The 20,046-nt window shown below is 42.5% G+C and overlaps 1 protein-coding gene across 3 annotated transcripts in view; it reads left to right on the plus strand.

The window, feature by feature from the left end:
- Window positions 1–12,211, plus strand: part of LOC102445657 (beta-Ala-His dipeptidase) — a 37,738-nt gene extending 25,527 nt beyond the window's left edge. For all 3 annotated transcript variants that reach the window (XM_006121403.4, XM_075921068.1, XM_006121404.4), the window contains 8 exons: window positions 978–1,066; window positions 2,629–2,829; window positions 5,168–5,252; window positions 5,944–6,104; window positions 7,787–7,951; window positions 8,792–8,933; window positions 10,385–10,532; window positions 11,997–12,211. In XM_006121403.4, the coding sequence (XP_006121465.2) occupies window positions 978–1,066; window positions 2,629–2,829; window positions 5,168–5,252; window positions 5,944–6,104; window positions 7,787–7,951; window positions 8,792–8,933; window positions 10,385–10,532; window positions 11,997–12,102 (1,097 nt within the window). In that variant the 3' untranslated portion in view covers window positions 12,103–12,211. The remainder of the gene's footprint in view (window positions 1–977; window positions 1,067–2,628; window positions 2,830–5,167; window positions 5,253–5,943; window positions 6,105–7,786; window positions 7,952–8,791; window positions 8,934–10,384; window positions 10,533–11,996) is intronic.
- Window positions 12,212–20,046: the final 7,835 nt, after the last annotated feature.

Below are 20,046 nucleotides of genomic sequence, written 5' to 3' on the forward strand. Positions count from 1 at the left end.
GGAGCCCACCAGTCAGGTATGAGAAGAATGCACTGAATGCAAGTACTTTCCCCTCACTCCCTCAGGGTCTGGAGAAATGCATGAAAAGCAAGCTATGTCCCGGAGTGCACGGCTGCTTCCCCCCTTCCCAAAATTCCACCCTTGTGGGGAGTGCAGAGTGGGGTGGGGGCAAAAGGGTATTGACTGAGGTCATGGTGGGGTCATGGGGCAAGAGAGTGTTGACATGGTCTACAGGGGTCAGAAGTTAAAAGGTGAAAGGGCATGGGGCATAGGGGTGAGGGTCAAAGAGTATTAGGCACTAGAGAGCAAGGGGCTAGGGCTACGTCTAAACTGCAAACCTCTTTCAAAAAAGAGCATCTAGACTACAACCAGTACTTTCGAAAAAGCAAGCCGCTTTTTTGAAAAAGAGCACCCAGACAGTCTGGATGTTCTCTTTCGAAAAAGCACAGTTTGCTTACATAGCGCCTTTTTTCAAAAGAGCACTTCCGAAAAAAGGCGTTCTTCCTCATGAAATGAGGTTTTCCATGGTCAAAAAACTGCCATGTTCTTTCGGTTTACTTTCGAAAGAAAGTGGCAGCAGTCTAGACACAGGGGAAGTTTTTTCGAAAAAAGGCCACTTTTTTGAAAAAACGCTGTACTCTAGACACACCCTGGGTTGGGGCTTGGCTGTCAGGTAACATTTTTTTGCATATTCATTATTTGCATAATGAATATACAAATAAAATGTTACCAGTCCGCCAAAATTTTGTGAATGGGTTTGCCATCCCACAGCATAAAAAAGGTTGGGAACCACTGGTCTAGTGCATTAACTCTACTGAGAAACACACCTCCATTTAAAACAGTTCTGTAAAACCCTGGTGCCTTTTACATCAATGGGCATTTTGCAATTGACTTCAGTAGAGGCAGGATTTTGCCCATTTATAGCTGAAGCAGCAACAGAGATTCCAAAGTTTGATATTATCTTTTTATCTTTAAAGGAAATCTTTATGGGCGTGGAGCATCAGATAACAAAGGACCTGTCTTGGCATGGATAAATGCAGTGGAAACATTCAAAGCACTAAAATTAGTAGGTGGCAAAGAGAAACATTTTTATTATTATTCCCGTGGCACTGTGCAGGAGTGAATTTCAGATGTAACCTCATCCCCCAAATTGGTTTCCTATATTTAGAATCGTTAGTATATTTTTAATGTTGTTTCCAAGCCTGCTCCAAGATCATTTTGTGTTTGAGTCTTTCATAAATTGTCCAGGCTCAGTGTAATGCAGATCATGCAACCATCCTTGTCCTTCCTTATAGAAGGCACCAAGGAAAAAAGCAAGCATTAAACTGATTTGCTACTCACAAAGACCATGTTCTTGAAAGCTTTTTAAAATGGTAAAAGAACTGACTTTAAAGCAAGAATTGGCCATGCTTAGTTTTGCACCTTTCTGTTCTGTTCTTGGCTGCAAGTTATCATCAGAATGTGTGTATCCATGGTCAGGACCAGTGTGTCTATTCAGAACAGTATATTCTTTCAATAGCATGTGGGCTTCAGCAAATAAAACAGCTAGCTTTCAAATATATGAATTACGTCTTAAGTTATTTACTGTCCAGCTTAAGATAGTTGTAAACTGATTGGGTTTCTGGCTGTTTTTCTACAATGTGCTAATCTTTCAAATCAGTAATGGCCAGCCAGGTTGGCATTTTAACAAGTGAATCAGATAAGGCTTATCCTCCTGAAACCTCTTGCTAGCAAAAGTCAAAGCTCATGATACAACATATGTGCACAGTTTATTCCTGATTTCTTTGTGATTGGTTGACAAAGCATTCGGATTTATCCAATTTCTCAGGCTAAAATTATCCTTGACACAAGTCGGTTAAAGTCCAGGGATTTGTAATGGGGTTAAATTTGAAACTTGAAGAAATGCAATGTGATGTTTTCTGTTTAACTTAAAACACAGTTTCCAATAGTCTGAAAATGAACCACAGGGAACACTGCGCTTAGTTTTTCTTTTTTCATATGAGCACTTCTAACTCGCACTGGCTGTTGATGAATTTTGCTTGCATTGAAGATTTTTCAAATTATCCCTATACTGAAGTAATGGTGCAACTTTGCTGTTGCTAAGGGCACTACAAATACCGCTGTAGACTGCCATTTGGAATTTTTACCACCGTATTATCTAATCCTGCAGGGTTAGAGAACACAATTGTAACAGTGCCAGCAAAGGGCCTATGCTGACAGCTCCACCTTTGCTAGCATTGCAACAGTGAGAGATATAGAGGAAAACTTCAGTGAAGATGCAGCCGGTATGTTAGGGAGCAAGACAAAAAGGGGAAGAGAGAGAAATAAAGAAAAGAGAGAAAATTAATAAGGAAAAAAAATGTATATTCCAAGATTGCCATTTCTAGTACGATGGGTTGTTGTTTATTACTTATATTACTGTAGTGCCCAAGAGCCCTAGTTATGGACAAGGACTGCATTGTGCTAGGCAAATATTGAACATAGAAGTTACTCGCTGCTCTAAAGAGATGACAATTGAATTAGCCCACTTGGGCTGCCCTCCTTACCCCTCCCCTCAGTAGCCTTGATTATTAGACTTAATGATTGAAATGCCAGTTTCTTACCTAGGCTTCGTTGATTTTTACTTAGGACATGCCAGTAAACTTCAAGTTCATTATTGAAGGTTTGGAAGAAGTGGGATCTCCAGGTCTAGAGAAATTAATTAAAGACAAAAACCAGCTTTTTTTCTCTGACGTTGACTATATTGTGATTTCGGATAACCTTTGGCTTAGCAACAGGAAGCCAGCCCTCACCTATGGGACGCGGGGAAGTATCTGCTTCTTTGTGGAGGTACAAGAGAAAATGGCATTGATTTATTTGGGTTGGATCCTTGGGTGGAGGATGCCAATGTGCTCTATAAATATGTGTTTGTGTGCAGAGGGAGAGACTGAGTGCCAGTACAGACCCTTTATCTACAATCTCTGCCGCTTCCACACTCTCCCCATGCTACTTTCATCAGCTCCATTCACTCTCTCTCTTATCCCAAATCCAGTCCTTTTCCTGCTCCCCCTCAACTTCTCCTCAGCCACAATTTCAATTCACTTTCTCTCTCTCCCCTTACAACCTCCTCATCGCCTGCTGGGTGCATCTGTGCTGCAGCTCAGGGAGATGTACGTGCACTAGCTTTGATCAAGTTTTACCCTAAAAATAGAAGTTGTTGCCTCAGGGTGCAGGCAGCAGCACTGGCTAGCTGCCCAAGTACAACCCCAGCCCCACTGCTGCCCTGCCCCTGTGTGGCAGGGCAGGCACTGCTCAGTGCAAGATGTCCACAAGCAGAATGCACAACTGAGTGGGCACGGTTAGTTGAGAAGCCATGCTAAGGTTCTGAAGCCACTGACCAGAGTACATGGTACATAGTAAGATACAAGCCACTGGGAAATATAGGGAGGACATGAAAATAAATTCCCTCGCTGGAAGTTTTTGTGTCAGTAAGTAAGAGAAAAGATACTTTCTTTGCCCCGTCCTTCAAGCTAGTACCTAGAGAAGCAAATCAAAATCTACGTCAATCCCACTTGGAAAAAGAATAAAATTAGTTATTTTGACTCAAAGCAAATCTCTCAGTATCCTAAAAACAACTCTTTCAAGCCATGCAGAAGAATGATTCCATCAAAACAGCAAAAATGATCCATATCTGCTTCTACAAGTCGGACGATCCTTGTCCTGTACCCTCCAGACCTGACTGGTCCCAGATAAGGGATTTTTTCGGATCAGGGAGGTCATTTCTGGCCCCACTGCTGCAGGCTCCCCCTATCCTTTTCCCACAGGCTTCCTCATTTCCCATGCAGCCCAGCTGAGCTGTGCATTGGCTCCTGGCTCCCTCTGAAGCCCAGCTGAGCCATGCCTTGATTCCACCCCCCAAAACCCTCTGCATAGCCACCGGGCTCCCAGCCCTCCCACCCATGCCTATAGGCAAACTCGGCAGCCACCTACGGCGCCAAGTTAAATGGGGCACCAAATTCCCTGCCACTTCCCCTTCCCCTAACGCCAGGCGTCAACCCCAGAGGAGGAGCGTGGAGGCTTCCCTGCGCTGCAGGAGGGGTGAGTCAGCCCTGGAGGAGGAGCACAGGGAGTTGGCCCCAAGGGAGGTGGCACGCGGGTGTTTCCCCGTGCTACGGGAGGGGGGATCAGTCCCAGGGAAGGCACATGGGGGGGGGGGGGGTTCCCTGAGCCACAGGAAGGGGATCGGCCCTGAGGAAGGCACTCACCAGCTTCCCCTACACTGCAGGGGAGGGGGTTGGCACCGGGAGGGGTGCGTGCCGGCTTCCCTCGGGGGGGAGGATCCTGGGAGGAGGCGGGTGCAGGGGACTCTCCCCCCCACTGGCTCCCTGTTCCCTCTCCCCATTCCCCTGCCACAGAACTCCATCCCCAACCCCTTCTCCCCAGCGATGTGGTGGTAATGGCAGTTAAAGCAGGATAGTGTAATGGACTATTTGGGATTTGTAATAATAAAAATTATAATTAACATTTGTAATGCATTTTTATTTGAAATCGTACTGCAATATCATCTAGCTGTCCTGTACAAATCTATTTGGAAAATTTTGTGTGTCTATTTTAATCTGATCTCAGAAACATTGGTTGGACCGACAGACAAACCGAATAATTATGCCTGTTTAAATAAATATTCTTAAAAACATTAAATGGAAAACAGGGGCAAAATGTTTCCCAGTTTACCAAAAACCTCAGTCAATATCTGCCCTTAGGGCGTGGGGGGGATCCCTGATTGCATGGTTCACCTACGGTGCCAGTGGCTGGCAGCTAGTCCAGGGCCACCCCTGTCTGCAGCACATTCGGACTCTGATCCTGGAACATGGCCCACGGATATTGCCAGACCAGAGAGTTCTGGTTTTTAGAGGTGCAACCTGTAGATGGCAGAACAGAATGATGCTTGGAGCTCAACCTGTCTCATGCTCTGTCACAAAGCCATTAGATTATCTTCCATTTGTCAGAAGCAGACCTGAGACCTTTTCTAGCCCTGAAGGACTTTCCTAGAAGTACCTAGCATACTTCTCTTTAGGCAATACATCAACAATAAAACTGGGATTACCCAAATCCCCGTGGAAATCCAGTGATCTGAAAGAAATAAAACCATGTTCTTTGCATGTCAACATGTTACTTCTCTGTCACACAGGTACAAGGTGGTGAGAGAGATCTTCATTCAGGAACTTTTGGAGGCATCATTCATGAACCAATAACTGATCTAATAGCTCTGCTTGGTAATGCTGCATCTCATATTCCTAGATGATAGCTAGTTAGTAATGGATCAGGGTCAACCTCAGAAAGTTCAGTGGTTCAGCTTAGTTTGTGTAAGCATTCTAACATTTGGATGATTGTATGTGAGTGTTTTTTTGTGAAGTTGGCCTATTGACATCAGTAGAACAGTGCAGGTGCTTAAACCTACACCTGGTAAAGCGCCTTACTGACTCCAGGCCTATTCTGGAATTAAGTGTGGCCCTCTACAATACAAATACTTCCCACTATTTCCATCAATTCTAGCAGCCCTAGAGTAGATGGCCCACCATTACTTACATTCTTTCTAGCACCATATTTATTAGACTTGCTCCAGGCAAGTCTTATCAAAATGTGCTATTAGTGAAGGCTTCTGAAATTGGATAAATTTTATGGTAATTCTTATATGAACTGAATGATCTTTTCATGTGAGCCACTAGCTCCGTGGAAGACTGAACAGCAAACAGAGGGTTTCCTAGTAAATTAGAAAATACCCTGTCAGATTACTGTGTGATGGTTAGGGGTCATCTCATCTCCTTTTTTGTATTGTTAAATGGGAATGAGTGACTTAACTAGTTGCGACTAAGTCTTGGTATAGAAAAGAGGGGTACAGAAATGGTTAAGAACTACTACCCTACATTAAAGAGAAGATTATGCATGTTGGTATCTGTTTTGTAGATAGCCTAGTGGATATATCAGGTCGTATTCTGATCCCTGGAATCTATGATGATGTTTCTATCCTTACGGAAGAGGAAAAGAAGTTGTATGAATCCGTTGAATTTGATGTAGAGGAACATAAAAATATTAGTGGTGTGAAAAAATTCCTGTATGACAACAAGGTACAGTAAAAACTTTATTAATGGTTTGTAGAAAGAGTTTAAATGACCAATTTATTTTCAATGATTATTCCAAACTTCAAGGTTTTTCAAGCAAACTAAAAGACTCTAATGACTTAACTCAAGCAGGAAGTAGAAAAAAATGAAATATTTGACCGGTCAAAAGAAATACCTGGAGGAAAATAATCTAAAATGAGAGTTAATAAAAAGTAATAATACAAAATAACTCCCCACCACCACCACATAACTCAACAACTTCCCAAATCAAACAAAAACCATATATTAGAGAACCAAAGTCGATGACATAGTATCTTCACGTATTAGTATAATTACTTCACCCATGTTGTCTAATATGCTGGGACCAATACAGCTACAGAAACACTGCATTCATAAAAACCACTCAGGCAAGATCATAGGGAGTAAATTGTATTGGGCTTGGAAAGTAGATGGCAGCAGAAAAGTTGGTATAATTTGGAGATAGTTACATTTAATTAGTTTAGGTTTTGAAGTCTGAAGCTTTTGACAGAATTTTAAAATAACAATACCAATAACGCCCAGCAGCTAAGAACTAGTCTACCCAAGTATTACTATCTCAGGTAGAGATGTGACTTTTTTTTTTAATTACCACTATATTTATGTTGGCTTAAAGCCCTAGCATATGGAGTTATTCAAGTATATAAGTGCCTTATATTGGTATAGCTTATTCCACTTCCTGAACAAAAATTAAAGCTATGTTGTTTAAAGCACTTTTATACTGATATAACAGGGTCCACTTTAACCTATCAGTATCATTAGAGCAGTACAAATTGTTTTTTGCATCCGCTCCAGAGAATGAATGGGATTGTTTGCTGATCACTGTCCATTATCCCTTCCCTTATTTAGACATAAATTGATCATTATTAAAAGCTTTCTTCCCTTCTTCACCATCAGAGCTTGTCCATTCTTGTTAGCATAATTTGAACTGATGAAAGAACAGGGTATGGAAAGATGCTGAAAAATCCTGTAAACTGAGTAGGCCAGCAGTCCTGAGGTGAGTGGCCAGGGAAATCGGACAGGTTTTTAGTAGCTGTTTGGAGAGTACATAATAATGATCCCTGTTCTAGGCTAATGCGCTCCTTTGCCATTGGCATCAGAATGTATTGGCCCAGGATATAACTACATTGCAAACAAGAAGCACACTTGAATTATCATTACAAAATTTATAAACAATCAGCATACAGTTAATGGAGACATTGTCACTATTCACGATACTTCTATAAATTCAAAGTAATGGCTAAATAATCACTACATAAACCAGTTGGTTGTTGGAATTTAAAAAATAAAAACGAACTCCTAATGCTATTTTCCTTTTTAGTTCATTATTTTTATTATACACTTTAACCTCCAAGACAGTCTTGTCCTGCTATTTTTTCACGCCTGCTCTTACTGTCACCAGAGTTATACATGAACAACTTTCCTCTTCCATATATCCGCATGCTGTAGGCAAATGTTGACTAAAAGAAGTATCAGTGTTTACATAGAAAGACCTTTACCTAGCATCAAAAATCAATCAGCTTTATATTGAAGAAGTGATCAAGCCCAAATTTTAGCAAGATATTTAACGTTTTCAGTAGATTATGTGAATTTTGAATTGCTCTGGCATTGTCACTTTTAATTTTGTTTTATTTGTTTGTGATATTATAAAGGAGGAAATACTTATGAACATGTGGCGGTACCCCTCTCTCTCTATTCATGGGATTGAAGGAGCTTTTCATGAACCAGGAATAAAAACAGTGATACCCATACGAGTAATAGGGAAATTTTCAATCCGGCTAGTCCCTCACATGAACATTTCAAATGTAGAACATCAGGTAATACTGTCACACTTCAACTTTTGATCAGTTTTATGCATGCTCCGTTCCGGATAATTTTAGAGATCCCTCCAACAATTAAAATGTGTAGCCAGAATAATGGCCTGTATCTTTCCCTTAAGTAGCTGTTTATGGGCATGGGAGTGAAAAAGTGACCAGAACTTTAACAGGATTAAAAAAAGAGCTAGTTAAATTCATGGAGGTTAGGTCCATCAATGGCTATTAGCCAGGATGGGTAGGAATGGTGTCCCTAGCCTCTGTTTGTCAGAGGCTGGAAAATGGATGACAGGAGAGGGATTGCTTGATGATTACCTGTTCTGTTCTCTCCCTCTGGGACATCTGGCATTGGCCACAGTCAGAAGACAGGATCCCGGGCTAGATGGACCTTTGGTCTGACCCAGTATGGTTGTTCTTATGTTCTTATCTGTGGGTGTGTCTACACAGCAGGGCTTAACTCAAAATAAGCTACGCAAATTGAGCTACGTCAACTGCGTAGCTTATTTCAAAACAGCTTATTTTGTAATAGGGAGAATCTACACAGCACTTATTTCAAAATAGTGCTCTTTTCTTCTGACTTTCCTTATTCCTTGTACAATGGGGGGTACAGGACACAGTCAGAAGTCTTCCAGCTTGACAGTATTTTGACACTATTTCGAAATAACTGCCTGCTGTGTAAGTTATTTTGCCTGCCTGTAGACTAAATTATTTTGGAATAGCGCTAATTATTTTGAAATAGTGTTGCAGTGTATATGTACTCTGTGAGTGTACCATTTCTGGATATATTATCATTGAAGGATGTCATGAATAAACACTGTTAATGACAAGATGCTTTCCTTTCAGGTGAAACAATATTTAGAGGATATATTCTCTAAGAGAAGCAGTCCAAACAAACTGATGGTGTCTGTGCCATTGGGTGCAGTACCATGGCTTGCTGACATTAATAACACTCTGTATACAGCAGCAAAAAGGGCAATCAAAACAGGTTTGTTATTTCTTTTATTATTATTAACAGAGCCACCATACAATGTCACAGCAACTTGCACAAAGGAAAAGGATATTTCCTAACATCAGTGAAGGTTGTGTTCAGAAAATTATTTAGATCCAGATAATTTTGGAAGAAAGGGTGGTATTTATTCAGTGAATGCACTGTGACATGTTTGCAGTTGGCTTTTCTGGATATAGACTCCTATCAGTTCACTGGAGAATTTAGATAAAAGTAACTGTTTGCTGCTGCCTTATGCCTCAGGCACACTGAGGAAAACAAAGCTGCCCATTGATGAGAGCCCTGCACAGATCCAAAACTGATATCTGCATTGACATCTGCAAAAATGATCCACAGGTATCTGCATCCACATCCATGCATGCGGATACCTGCAGATGTAAAGCGGATATCTGCACAGTTGCAGAGTTCTACTCATTGACAATAGAGAGGGTATTTCCTTTTCCCTAGAGAAGGAGTGAGCAATGTTGTTTTTTCTCACTTCACATATGTTTGCTTTCTTCTTCGAGGGTCCCCATTGGTGCTCTACTTAGGTGTGTCAGCACCTCTGTGCTTCTGGTGGCTTTCATATTAGAAAAAAGGAAATACATTAGAGGGCTCCTAAACTATTTTAACTCCCTAATGCCTAATCATTACTTTTTTAAAAGAAGGATCACTTACATCACTTTAAGAAGAAGAGGAGAAAACCTAAAACCCAAAGCAATCAGCTGATTTCCAAGGCTCTGATTTAGCAAGATATTTAATCATTTGCTTAATATTAATTATGTGGGTTGAATCACTGATTTCAATAGGACCACCTGGTCTTACGGTTAGGGTGCATCTACACTACAGAACGTAACTCGAAATAAGCTATGTCAATTCCGTATCTTATTTTGAAGTAGCTTATTTCAAAATAGGAGCATCTACAAAGCACTTATTTTGAAATAGAGCACTCTTCCTCCGACTTCCTCATACAATGAGGGTTACAGGAGTTGGAGTAAGAAGTCCTCCAGCTTGACAGTATTTTGACACTATTTTGAAATAACTGCCTGCTGTGTAGACGCAGACTAAGTTATTTTGGAATAATGCTAGTTATTTCGAAATCATGTTGTAATGTAGCCATGCCTTTTAAGTATGTGCTTTAGTACCTTATTGAATTGGGATCTATATTGCATGATAAAAGGCAGCCAGAAGATACTGTCTCACTTTTCTGTGTTATGATATGCAACACCAGGATAGTATCAAAAGGCTTGTATGATTTTCCAGGTTGTGCATAATGGATATTATTATAACTGTTGTCTTCTTCAAAAAAACAAAAACAAAAACAAAAGTACTTCCAAGGAGAATTTGTGCCAGGCAGGATGTATCAGAATTTATTATCACTTCTTCCAATGAAGAGACAAGTGAATCTTCCTTTTACTTCCACAAACTTTCATTCTTTCCATGTGTTTCAGTTTTTGGACAAGATCCAGATATGATCCGGGATGGCGCAACAATTCCTATTGCCAGAATGTTCCAAAATATAACAAAGAAGAGTGTGATGATGTTTCCAATTGGAGACGCTGATGCTGGGGAGCATTCCCAAAACGAGAAAATAAGCAGGTTAAATTAAAAAAAGACATCATTAATGATATGAAGAGGAAATTGAAGCACTAATGTTCACCCACAGCAATTCCAGCATACTAGGCTGTGCCCACGTGATTCTAACTGACAGTCCTATTTCTCTCTATTTTACCCAATGGAATCCATTTTGGGGTATTCATGGTTGTATCCTCTGATAAGCAATAAGGTTTTGCTGCTTTTTCACTTGTGTTGGTCGTGCAACACCAAACAAAGCAGAAATAGAATAAGCTGAAGTCTATTCCTTCTTCCCTACTGACAGAATTGCAGTCTTGCCAACATACATGCTTTTATTGCAAGTCCCATAATAATTAGTGAGTTTTCTTAAAGTCATAGTCAGGCAAATGCTGGAATCAATGATCTGCATGACAGTCTCAAAGGTCTTTAAAAAGACAAAACAAACAAACAAAAAACAAGAGGCAGTAACTCATAGATATTGTGGAGAAAAGCATAAGAATGTGAAGGAAATGTGTCCTAAAGTCTCTGACACCGGAAGGCAAAAAAAAATTAACACATTTATTTTTTAAATCACATGAATTTTTAAGCTTCTTTTATGATTTTTTTGGAGCCTGATGCATGACTTTGGAACACTTGGGATTGGCAATACTGGAATTATCTGCCAAGTTCCAATGAGTTACACTTTCAGACCGTTAGTTTTCATTGAGGGCATAATTAGAAGCAAGTAGTGTGACTGAGGAAGTCTGCAGACCCTTTATAACAGGTGATGTTATATGAGATGGAAGAACTCTGCTAAATTCTTAGAATCTAGGTTTGTATTTCCTGGGCTGGCAGTCAGAAGAAAATATCTTTTTCTTGTAAACTGGCCACATTTGATCTGGAAATCACTGAGATTCAGTAAACATGAAATCCCATTCATCCAGCAGTTGCTTTTTAGGGAGTAGACCCACACATTAAGGTTATGAAAGAAGTGCTGAAGGGATCCAAAACCAAAATTTGCATTCTCTGATCATGTTTCTGGAATTCACAAAGGAAGACTTGCCATCATAGCTGACACTAATGCCATGTTTTTGAGACACTTAGCAAAGACATATGGATGAAGTTGGCATAACTAGGGATGTAGTTCCTGTCTCATCCTTAGAGGTAGTTTTCCGTGCATCTCCATCCCTTGATGAGGATAAGGCATCATGGGATGATATGGAGAAGCTAGTATAGCCATTTCCCATGTTGTATTTGTCCCATGGATAAATTGGACGTTTACAATGCAAAGGTTCTTACTCTGGCATCTTGAACCTCAAGCACTTAATTCTTCCCTTCTCTCTCCCTCTCCACTAAACGGGGGCCCAGTCTTGCAAAGTATTAAGTACCCTCAAATCTCATTGAAACCAACAGGAGTTGATGGTGTTGATCATTTCCCAGGATTACGCCCTTGTTTTGCATAATTTGTTTAATAATATTGGTCTTTGTTTCTTTTTTTTTTCTCCATAGGAGCAATTATTTTCAAGGAACAAAACTGTTTGCAACCTTTTTCTTGGAGATTGCAAAGCTGCATGAACAATTACAGGAAGCCTCCACAATGAAGACTACAAACTGATGGACTCTGGAAAGACAATAAGCTATATGTCTGCCTGTTGCCTTAAGCATTCTAAACCTCCTTCTTTACTCTGGAGAAACGTATAAACAATAAAATATTTAGAAGTGCACTGCATGTCTGAAAAACTGATTTTATTCATTGTCTAATACAATTGGACTAATGGTGCTTCATGCTCGTTAAACGAAATGTTTCAGTTGGCAACGTTAGCCCAGGAGGTGATGGGAGCAGGAAACAGTTTGTTATTAAAGTTCACATCTTTCCAGAGACAACTCAGGTCTGCCAATGGTGGGGAAGAGGGGTAGAGGTAAAATGAGGACAGCTGGCTTCAGCAGTGCTCAGTCCAAGTAAGCACACTCAGTGCAAGCTAAGCAGCAAATCTGGGCACGGAAAGGAGGAAGGGACATATGACCCCCACATGTCCTCCCTCCCACATATTGCTGCTACTTATTTGCAGTGTGACAAAGATCATATTGCTTTGTTCACATTCCAGTTCATGAACATAAATTCCTTTGTAGCATCCCTTCTTTCCTTTTTGCTATATATTAATTTCTATCAGACGATTGACTGAAAAATATTTCACCATATTAACCTCTTCCCTGGTCACTTTTCCTACAACTCTCCCCCCCTGCAACTATTGCATTTTATTGTGTCTTGCCTAATTACACGAGATGGATGATTAGAAATTAGTTCAGCTTTTCTACAATTCCTGTATAGCATTTATCCCGATGCCCTCTTGCAGCTGATTCCATGGGTTAATTATTACAGAGCATTTCCATTTATTGGCTCCAAACTTTCAGCCCTTTCCATGTTCTCACATTATTATGCAAGGCAAAGAAAAAAGAAGAGGAGTCATTTTCCATTTTTATTAAATATTTAATTTTTGGCACTAATAAGGATAATATTACCAAGAATAACAACATTTTACAAAATAAAGGGCTTTTTCTTTCCCTCTCACTATTTCAGTTGTTTCAAATGGGATTGATCATTTGGTTTCTGAGTAAACTGTGTGGCAAAAGTATTTCCCATTTTGATTTGACACAGATACACAATCTTCTCTGTTTTCTTCATGTAAGTTGGAAATAAGATGACTATGCCATCAGGATCAGTTTGTCAAATGCAATGCAAAGAATAGACTGCCTGAAGTCAATGGAGCCTCGGGTGAAATAAGGTTGACAGATTTGGATCCTGTCTCTTTCTCTGTTTAATCCTATTCTCTTCCCATTTTGCTGTTTGACATTAAAGATTTCCATGTATTATACTCCTCCTTAATATAGCTAACTGTTAGGAGAGCAGTCCTTCAGATTCTGCTTACATATAAATATCCTCCACTCATACGACCAGCAAGAAAGCCAGTGCAATGACCTTCTCCAAACTTAGTCCCTTCCTGTTCTCTGGCCTTCCTATCTGGGTAAACTTGCCCCACAGATCTCCACTTCTGGCAAGGGAGCCCTTAAAGGGGACAGCACCCCTTGTTTTCCCACTAGCCAGACAAAGATCACACTGCTTGAAGGTTGTGGTGGGCACAAGCTTTTAAGCACTGCTCTATTGTTAGTTTTGTGAGTGTGATAGCGTCTCCAAAACAAAACTAACAGCAAGAAGGTTTTGTGGAGAAGAAACTTCAATATTGATACAAAAATTGTAGTAATTTATCATAATTATTCTTATAATATTGTGTGTGTAAGGAATTTTAAAACATAACTTCAATTACTTTATTTTGTGACCCTTAAAAAATAAATCACATGCAATCAATGTTTTTGATTGCTTAGTTTATTAAACAATTTCAGAAAGAAATTGCAGAAAGCTATTTGTCAGATAGAGATAAATCAAGTGTCAGCAAGATAACACCTTGTAGACATAACACCCTGTTTATTACCCCAAAAGGTGTTAATGCAAATTTTAAAATGCAGCCTTTGTAATTGCTATTTTTCTTAGCCTATATTTTAAAAATATGTTTACTGCCATTTTTGGTTTGCACAAAATAGTTAATGGTTGTTTTAATTGCCAGCTATAAATGCTACAAAGGCAAGTCATAATTCTAAGGAGTGTTGGGTCAAAAGACAAACAAACCAAGAGGACATCTTTCAAGGAACAGAACACCGTCCTTTAAGATACTAGTTTTGGTATAACTGCAAGCCTTGTCTCAAGGAAATAAAGTTGTACAAACATTCCCATTTTGTTAAAAAAAAAACCAAACCCTTCATTGTATAAACTGGAATGCAAGAATGATCCTTATTTAGAATACTTCAAAGAGGACTGTAGCAATGTGTTATCAGTGCCAAAAAGGGGGGGAGGAGGGGCTTTGTCAACCCTTCTTTTTCAAGAGAAAACCCCTGTTCAAAGCCTACAAAATTCTTATGGCAAGTAATTCTTTAATTAACACTCTAAAATCTTTATCCTGAAACTTTAATTGTGGGGAAGTGTTTTGAAGAAAATGAAGAAAACCTCTTCAAAACTTGTTGAGAACAAGAGTACAACCCTTTAATAATTCTTCCAGTTTGAGGACTTTTAAGTATTTATTTTTAAAAGCCCTTGAGAGCTAAGAAGATTTTATATAAAGAAAGAATAGGAGTGTTTGGACTTATTCAAAACACAGTTTCAATTCCTACTGAACCCTAATGAAACTGAAGACATATCTCAGAAAATGGGCTAAGTGAAATGAATTAAAGTTATAAACTTAAAAGTGGTTTAAAAATCTCCCAGAACAAAGAAAAAGGAAAGACAACTGTCAAGGAAGAATCACAACTCTAGTGCATGTAGGAATTAACAAATTACATATTCATAAGATGAAGGGGCTCCTAAAGACAACCCAGGAAATTACTGAGCCTGTGAAAAGTTGATAGCAGCTAATTTGGAATTTGCACTCTTAGTTTTGTGCTTCCATCCACAATTTTACAACATTCACCAATTAGTCCTGCCCAACTATACAAATGAATTGCCACAGCCAATTAAGGGCTTGTCTAGACTACATTCCTGTGTCGAAAGAGGAATGTAAATGAGCCCAATCGAAAGTGCAAATGAAGCATGGATTTAAATATCTCATGCTTCATTTGCATATTCGCATCCAATCTCTGTTTTGGAAAAGGGTTTTTCGAAAGGGAAACCGCAACCTAGACGCGGTTCTTTCGGAAAAAAATCCACCCTTTTTCAAAAAAACCCGTATTCCTCATTCCATGAGGAGCAAGGGATGTTTTGGAATAGTGATTTATTTCAAAATAAGTGCTGTGTAGACAGTGCCAAATTTCAAAATAAGCTAGTTTGAAACTGACTCAAAAAAAGCTACGCAACTTACATAGTTCAAATTGCATAGCTTATTTTGAGCTATGGGTGCAGTATAGATGTACCCTTAAGGACCCAAGCAAGGTTGGGTAAGTATGCTAGTGGTATATAAAAGAGCCTCTTTTTTAAAAAATCATGTAAGAGACTCATGCCTATGTTGGCAGTAAGTGATAACTAGTAAGAGCTGGCCTGCCACGTTTTTGTTTATCAAGACTAAATATTTTTAGTAACTTTTGGGAACAATTACTTAGCACTCAACAATCTCACCTCCAAGTTTGCTCTCTGTTTTAAACTCTCCATCTAGAATAAATTCGTAGGGCAGCTTTGCATCCTGGGAATCAGGCACTAGTCTTTAGGCTGAGACTCCTGAAAAAAGGCTTTGCTTGCTTGTCATTTGTGATACCCTCTGACCTAGCAGTCAAATGTACTGTGTACATAAATGGAATCACACTAAAAAACATGCAGATACTGTGTCTCTGTCACACAGCCCCCCGCCCTAACCCCCCCTGAGCCCGTGTGGGAGCGAGACCTCACGTTAACGGCACGGAGGTCCCGGTCCCTACCTTTGTTCTGGGCTTGTAAAGTTAAGGGGTTAGGTATCGGCCCATGCAGGTGAGCTTACGATAGGCCAATCTACCATCCTGCAAGCCGTATATCTCCCTGGGTTTGGGTAATAGTCACCGGTCGTTTAGGGGAGGTGTTGACATCCATCGCAGTGTTACCCGCCACGGCCTTATACTGGGGTTCCCTCAGGGGGAGGAGTTCCCCGGAGGAATTACTCACTGCCCCTCCGGGGGGGGTGGTGTTATGGATGCCGTCAGGGCGGGTGCCCTCGCCTGAGACCTGTGCCGCGGGCTCTCTCACACTCCGCCGTCTGCCCCGTCCCTCGGGACTAAGGGGTACGGTGTTCTGCACGCGTCCTGGGGTTTGGGCTACCCGTCTGCTCCCCTCCGGCCGCTGCTCCCCCGGCCTCCTGGTTCTGGGCGGTCCCTGCGCCTGCCTTCCACTTGCCCGGTTCCCCCGGTCGCCTCTCCGGTACTCTGGCCGCTTTGGATCCAGCTCCGTTGCCTCATGTCCAGCGTCTCCGGCCGCTTCCACCCCCTGCCAGCTGATCCGTGCTTCTTTTAAATACCGGGTGCAGATCTTGGTGCATGAGCAGCACTGCCGGGGAGGGGGTGCTCTAAGGTCTCAGGGTCGTCTGCGGGAGGGCACGGGGACGGGTCCACCCCGTCACACACCCTCCCCTTTAAGTTTGGTTCTTCTATTTTTTCTGCCTCTCCCCCGCTTGTTCTAGAGAAAAAATCTGCACTGCTGTGCTTCTTACCGGCCTGTGTGCCAGCTCAAATTCATAAGGTTGTAATGCCAAATACCAGCGCATTATCCGCGGGTTTGTCTCTTTCATTGAGTTCAGCCACTGTAGCGGGGCGTGGGCTGTCACCAAAAGAAACGGAGCCCCCAACAGATAACAATGTAGGGCCTTGACCACCCATCTTGCAGCCAGTGCCTTCTTTTCGATCGTTGAATATTGTTGTTCCCGGGGGAACAGCTTGCGACTTAGGAACAGTATGGGGTGTTCGGCACCCCTTTTTTCTTGGGATAACACTGCCCCAAGCCCCACTTCCGAGGTATTGGTCTGTAAAATAAAAGGTTGGGAGAAATCAGGTTGTGTTAGTACCGGCTCTTAGGATAGCTGTTGCTTAAGGGTTTGGAATGCCTTTTCGCATGGTCCAGGCCACTTAATTTTTTGAGGAAGGTTATTCTTCGTTAATTCCGTTAATGGCGCCGCTATTGTCGCGAAGTCTTGCACAAACCGTCTGTAATAGCTGGCCAGGCCGAGGAACTGCCTAACCTGTTTCTTTGTTGCCGGGGCTCGGTATTCTTGTAGGGCTTGTATTTTTCCTATCGGGGGCTTCAGTTTTCAGTCACTTTGTTCTGTCCGATGCAGCATTTGTTTGGGTTGGCGGTCAGGCCTGCCTTCCCTAGTTCGGTCAAGACGGCCCCCACATGTTGTATGTGTTCTGCCCATGATTGACTATAAATAATAATGTCATCAATATAGGCTGCCACGTAAGGGACATGTTTCCGCAGCACTTTATCCATCAACCTTTGAAATGTGGCCGCTGCCCCATGTAGGCTGAAGGGCATCGTGGTAAACGAAAAAGTCCAAATGGGGTGGGGAAGGTCGTTTTCTCCCGGGAAGTCAGGGTCAGGAGAATTTGCCAGTACCCTTTCGTAAGGTCTAGGGTGGATAAGTATTGTGCCTGTCCCAATCGTTCTAATAGCTCATCCATCCTAGGCATTGGGTATGCATCGAATCTCGAGATCGCATTAATCTTCCGAAAATCTATGCAAAAGTGGATGGCCCTACCTTGTTTAGGCACTAACACTATGCCATTCGCTCTTAGATTCTCGACTACTCCCAACCGTAGCATGGTTTGGAGCTCCTGTTGGACGGATGCCCACATTTTCCGGGGCAAAGGACTGATGGCATCTTGGACCTTCTGCCCTGGTTTAGTGGCTATGTGATGGCTAGTTAACGTAGTGCGTCCAGGTAGGGTTGAGAGGATGTGGGCGAATTTATGTACTAACTGTCGAACCTCCATTTTCTGTCTGCGGCTTAGGTCTTCCCCTACTGTTACCTCGTTTGCAACCTCGGTTCCTCCTAAACAGGGCCCCAGCTCTAATTGTTGGGATGGCGGTGTAATAAATAATGCTTCTTTCGGATGCCATTTCTTTAATAAATGTACATGATATACTTTGGTCTCGCGTCTTCCCCCTGCCATTTTAAGCTCGTAATCCACCGGGCCTATCTGCCAGACCATCTCATAGGGGCCCTGCCACTGTGCCAACAACTTGGACTCCCGAATCGATAGAAGGAGGAGCCCTCAATCCTCGGGGGTTAAAATCCCGGGCCCTGGCCATTCGATCATAGTACTGAGTTTGCCTGGCCTGAGCTTCCAGTAAGTTGGCCTTGGCGAACTCTCCCAGCCGATGCAATTTTTCCCTTAAGTGTATGATATAAGGAATGGACCCCATAGCCCGGGATTCCTGATCCTCCCAGGTTTCTTTGAGGAGGTCCAGGATCCCCCTTGGCTGTCGGCCATACAACAGCTCAAACGACGAAAATCCGGTAGAGGCTTGTGGTACCTCGCGATCGCGAATAATAAAGTCTATCCCACTCTCGGAGCTCCTCCATTACAAAACGTCTAAGCATGGCTTTCAATGTCTGGTTAAAATGTTCCACTAAGCCATCGGTCTGGGGATGGTAGATGGCTGTTCACAAGGTTTTTACCTCCAATAACTTACACAATTCCGTCATCAACTTAGAGGTTACATTTGTACCCTGATCAGTAAGGATTTCTTGGGGGATCCCCACCCTCGAGAATATCTTTATCAACTCGGTGGCTAATGTGGGGGCTAAGGTGTTCCGTATCGGCACCGTCTCGGGGTAGGGTGTTGTGTAGACTACGACTACCATAATATATTGGGAGCCTGTGCTGGATTTCTCTAAGGGTCCTACCAGGTCTAGCCAATGTGTTCAAAGGGCACTCCCACGATTGGCAACGGTATTAGAGGGGCCTTCAGGGCCAGTTTCAAATTGGCCCTCTGACACTTCGGACAGGACTCTCAGAAGTTTTGAATTTCCCGATAAACTCCGGGCCAAAAAAACCGCTGTATGACCCTCTGTTCCATTTTCTCCCGTCCCAGGTGCCCCGCCCAGGGATTTGCATGGACTAACTCTAGTACCTGATGCCTATAGCGGCTGGAGACCAATAATTGCCAACGCCACCCTTCCTCCCGGGACTCTTTGACTACTCGATACAGGCGGTCGTTCCGTACCTCGAAATAGGGCCCTTGCAGGATCTCTTGTTCGTGGTCTTCCTCCTTCGTCACCCCTCGAGCTTGCTCCCAAGCTCGGCTTAGTGTGGGGTCGTTGCGTTGCTCCTGTAAGAAGTCTCCCCCTTCCCATCTCCAGGACCGATTCCTCGGCCATCTCCCCCCGGACTCAGATCTTATTTGCGATCTCCTCTCATTCCTCCCTCATGTCCAGGGGTTCTAACTGACTCCATTCCTGGAGCAGATGCCAGAACCCGGGCCAGTCTCTCCACAGAATCGCGGGGTACACTAACTTAGGGACGAGTGCCACCCTACATCGGCTACTTCCATGTTGATTCTTCACCCTCACCCAAATAGTGGGGTAAGTCCAGGCCATCCCTGTGGATGCACTGCATCTGCACGGGTGGGCCTAACCCCCAGGGATTAGGCACCAGTTCTGCTCGCAGTAGTGTCTGGCTACATCCTGAGTCCACTAATGCAGTCACCTCCTCCCCATTGATCACGATCTCCGTTGTGATCCGGGCTGGTAGTGGGGGTCCTTCATTGGGCCCCTCAGCGAGTACCTGGCTTTATGAACAGTCCATGAACGGACAATCCCTCCTGAAGTGACCCTTCTGTCTGCACTCAAAACACACATTCCGCGGTGGAGTGGCTACCATAGGGCTCCGTTCTGCCCCTTCTAATCTTTTCCCTTCTCCTCCCTCTGGACGGGGGTTTACCACTCTTCCGAGTCCGACCCGTTGGATCGGTATGTTCCTGGAGAGTGAAGCTATTCTTCGCTCACCCCTGCTCTGGGACTGCGGGGTCCTTGCCCCTCTCTCTGATCGGCCT

The sequence above is a fragment of the Pelodiscus sinensis genome, chromosome 2 (assembly GCF_049634645.1).
Source record: "Pelodiscus sinensis isolate JC-2024 chromosome 2, ASM4963464v1, whole genome shotgun sequence".
Lineage (NCBI taxonomy): Eukaryota > Metazoa > Chordata > Testudines > Trionychidae > Pelodiscus > Pelodiscus sinensis.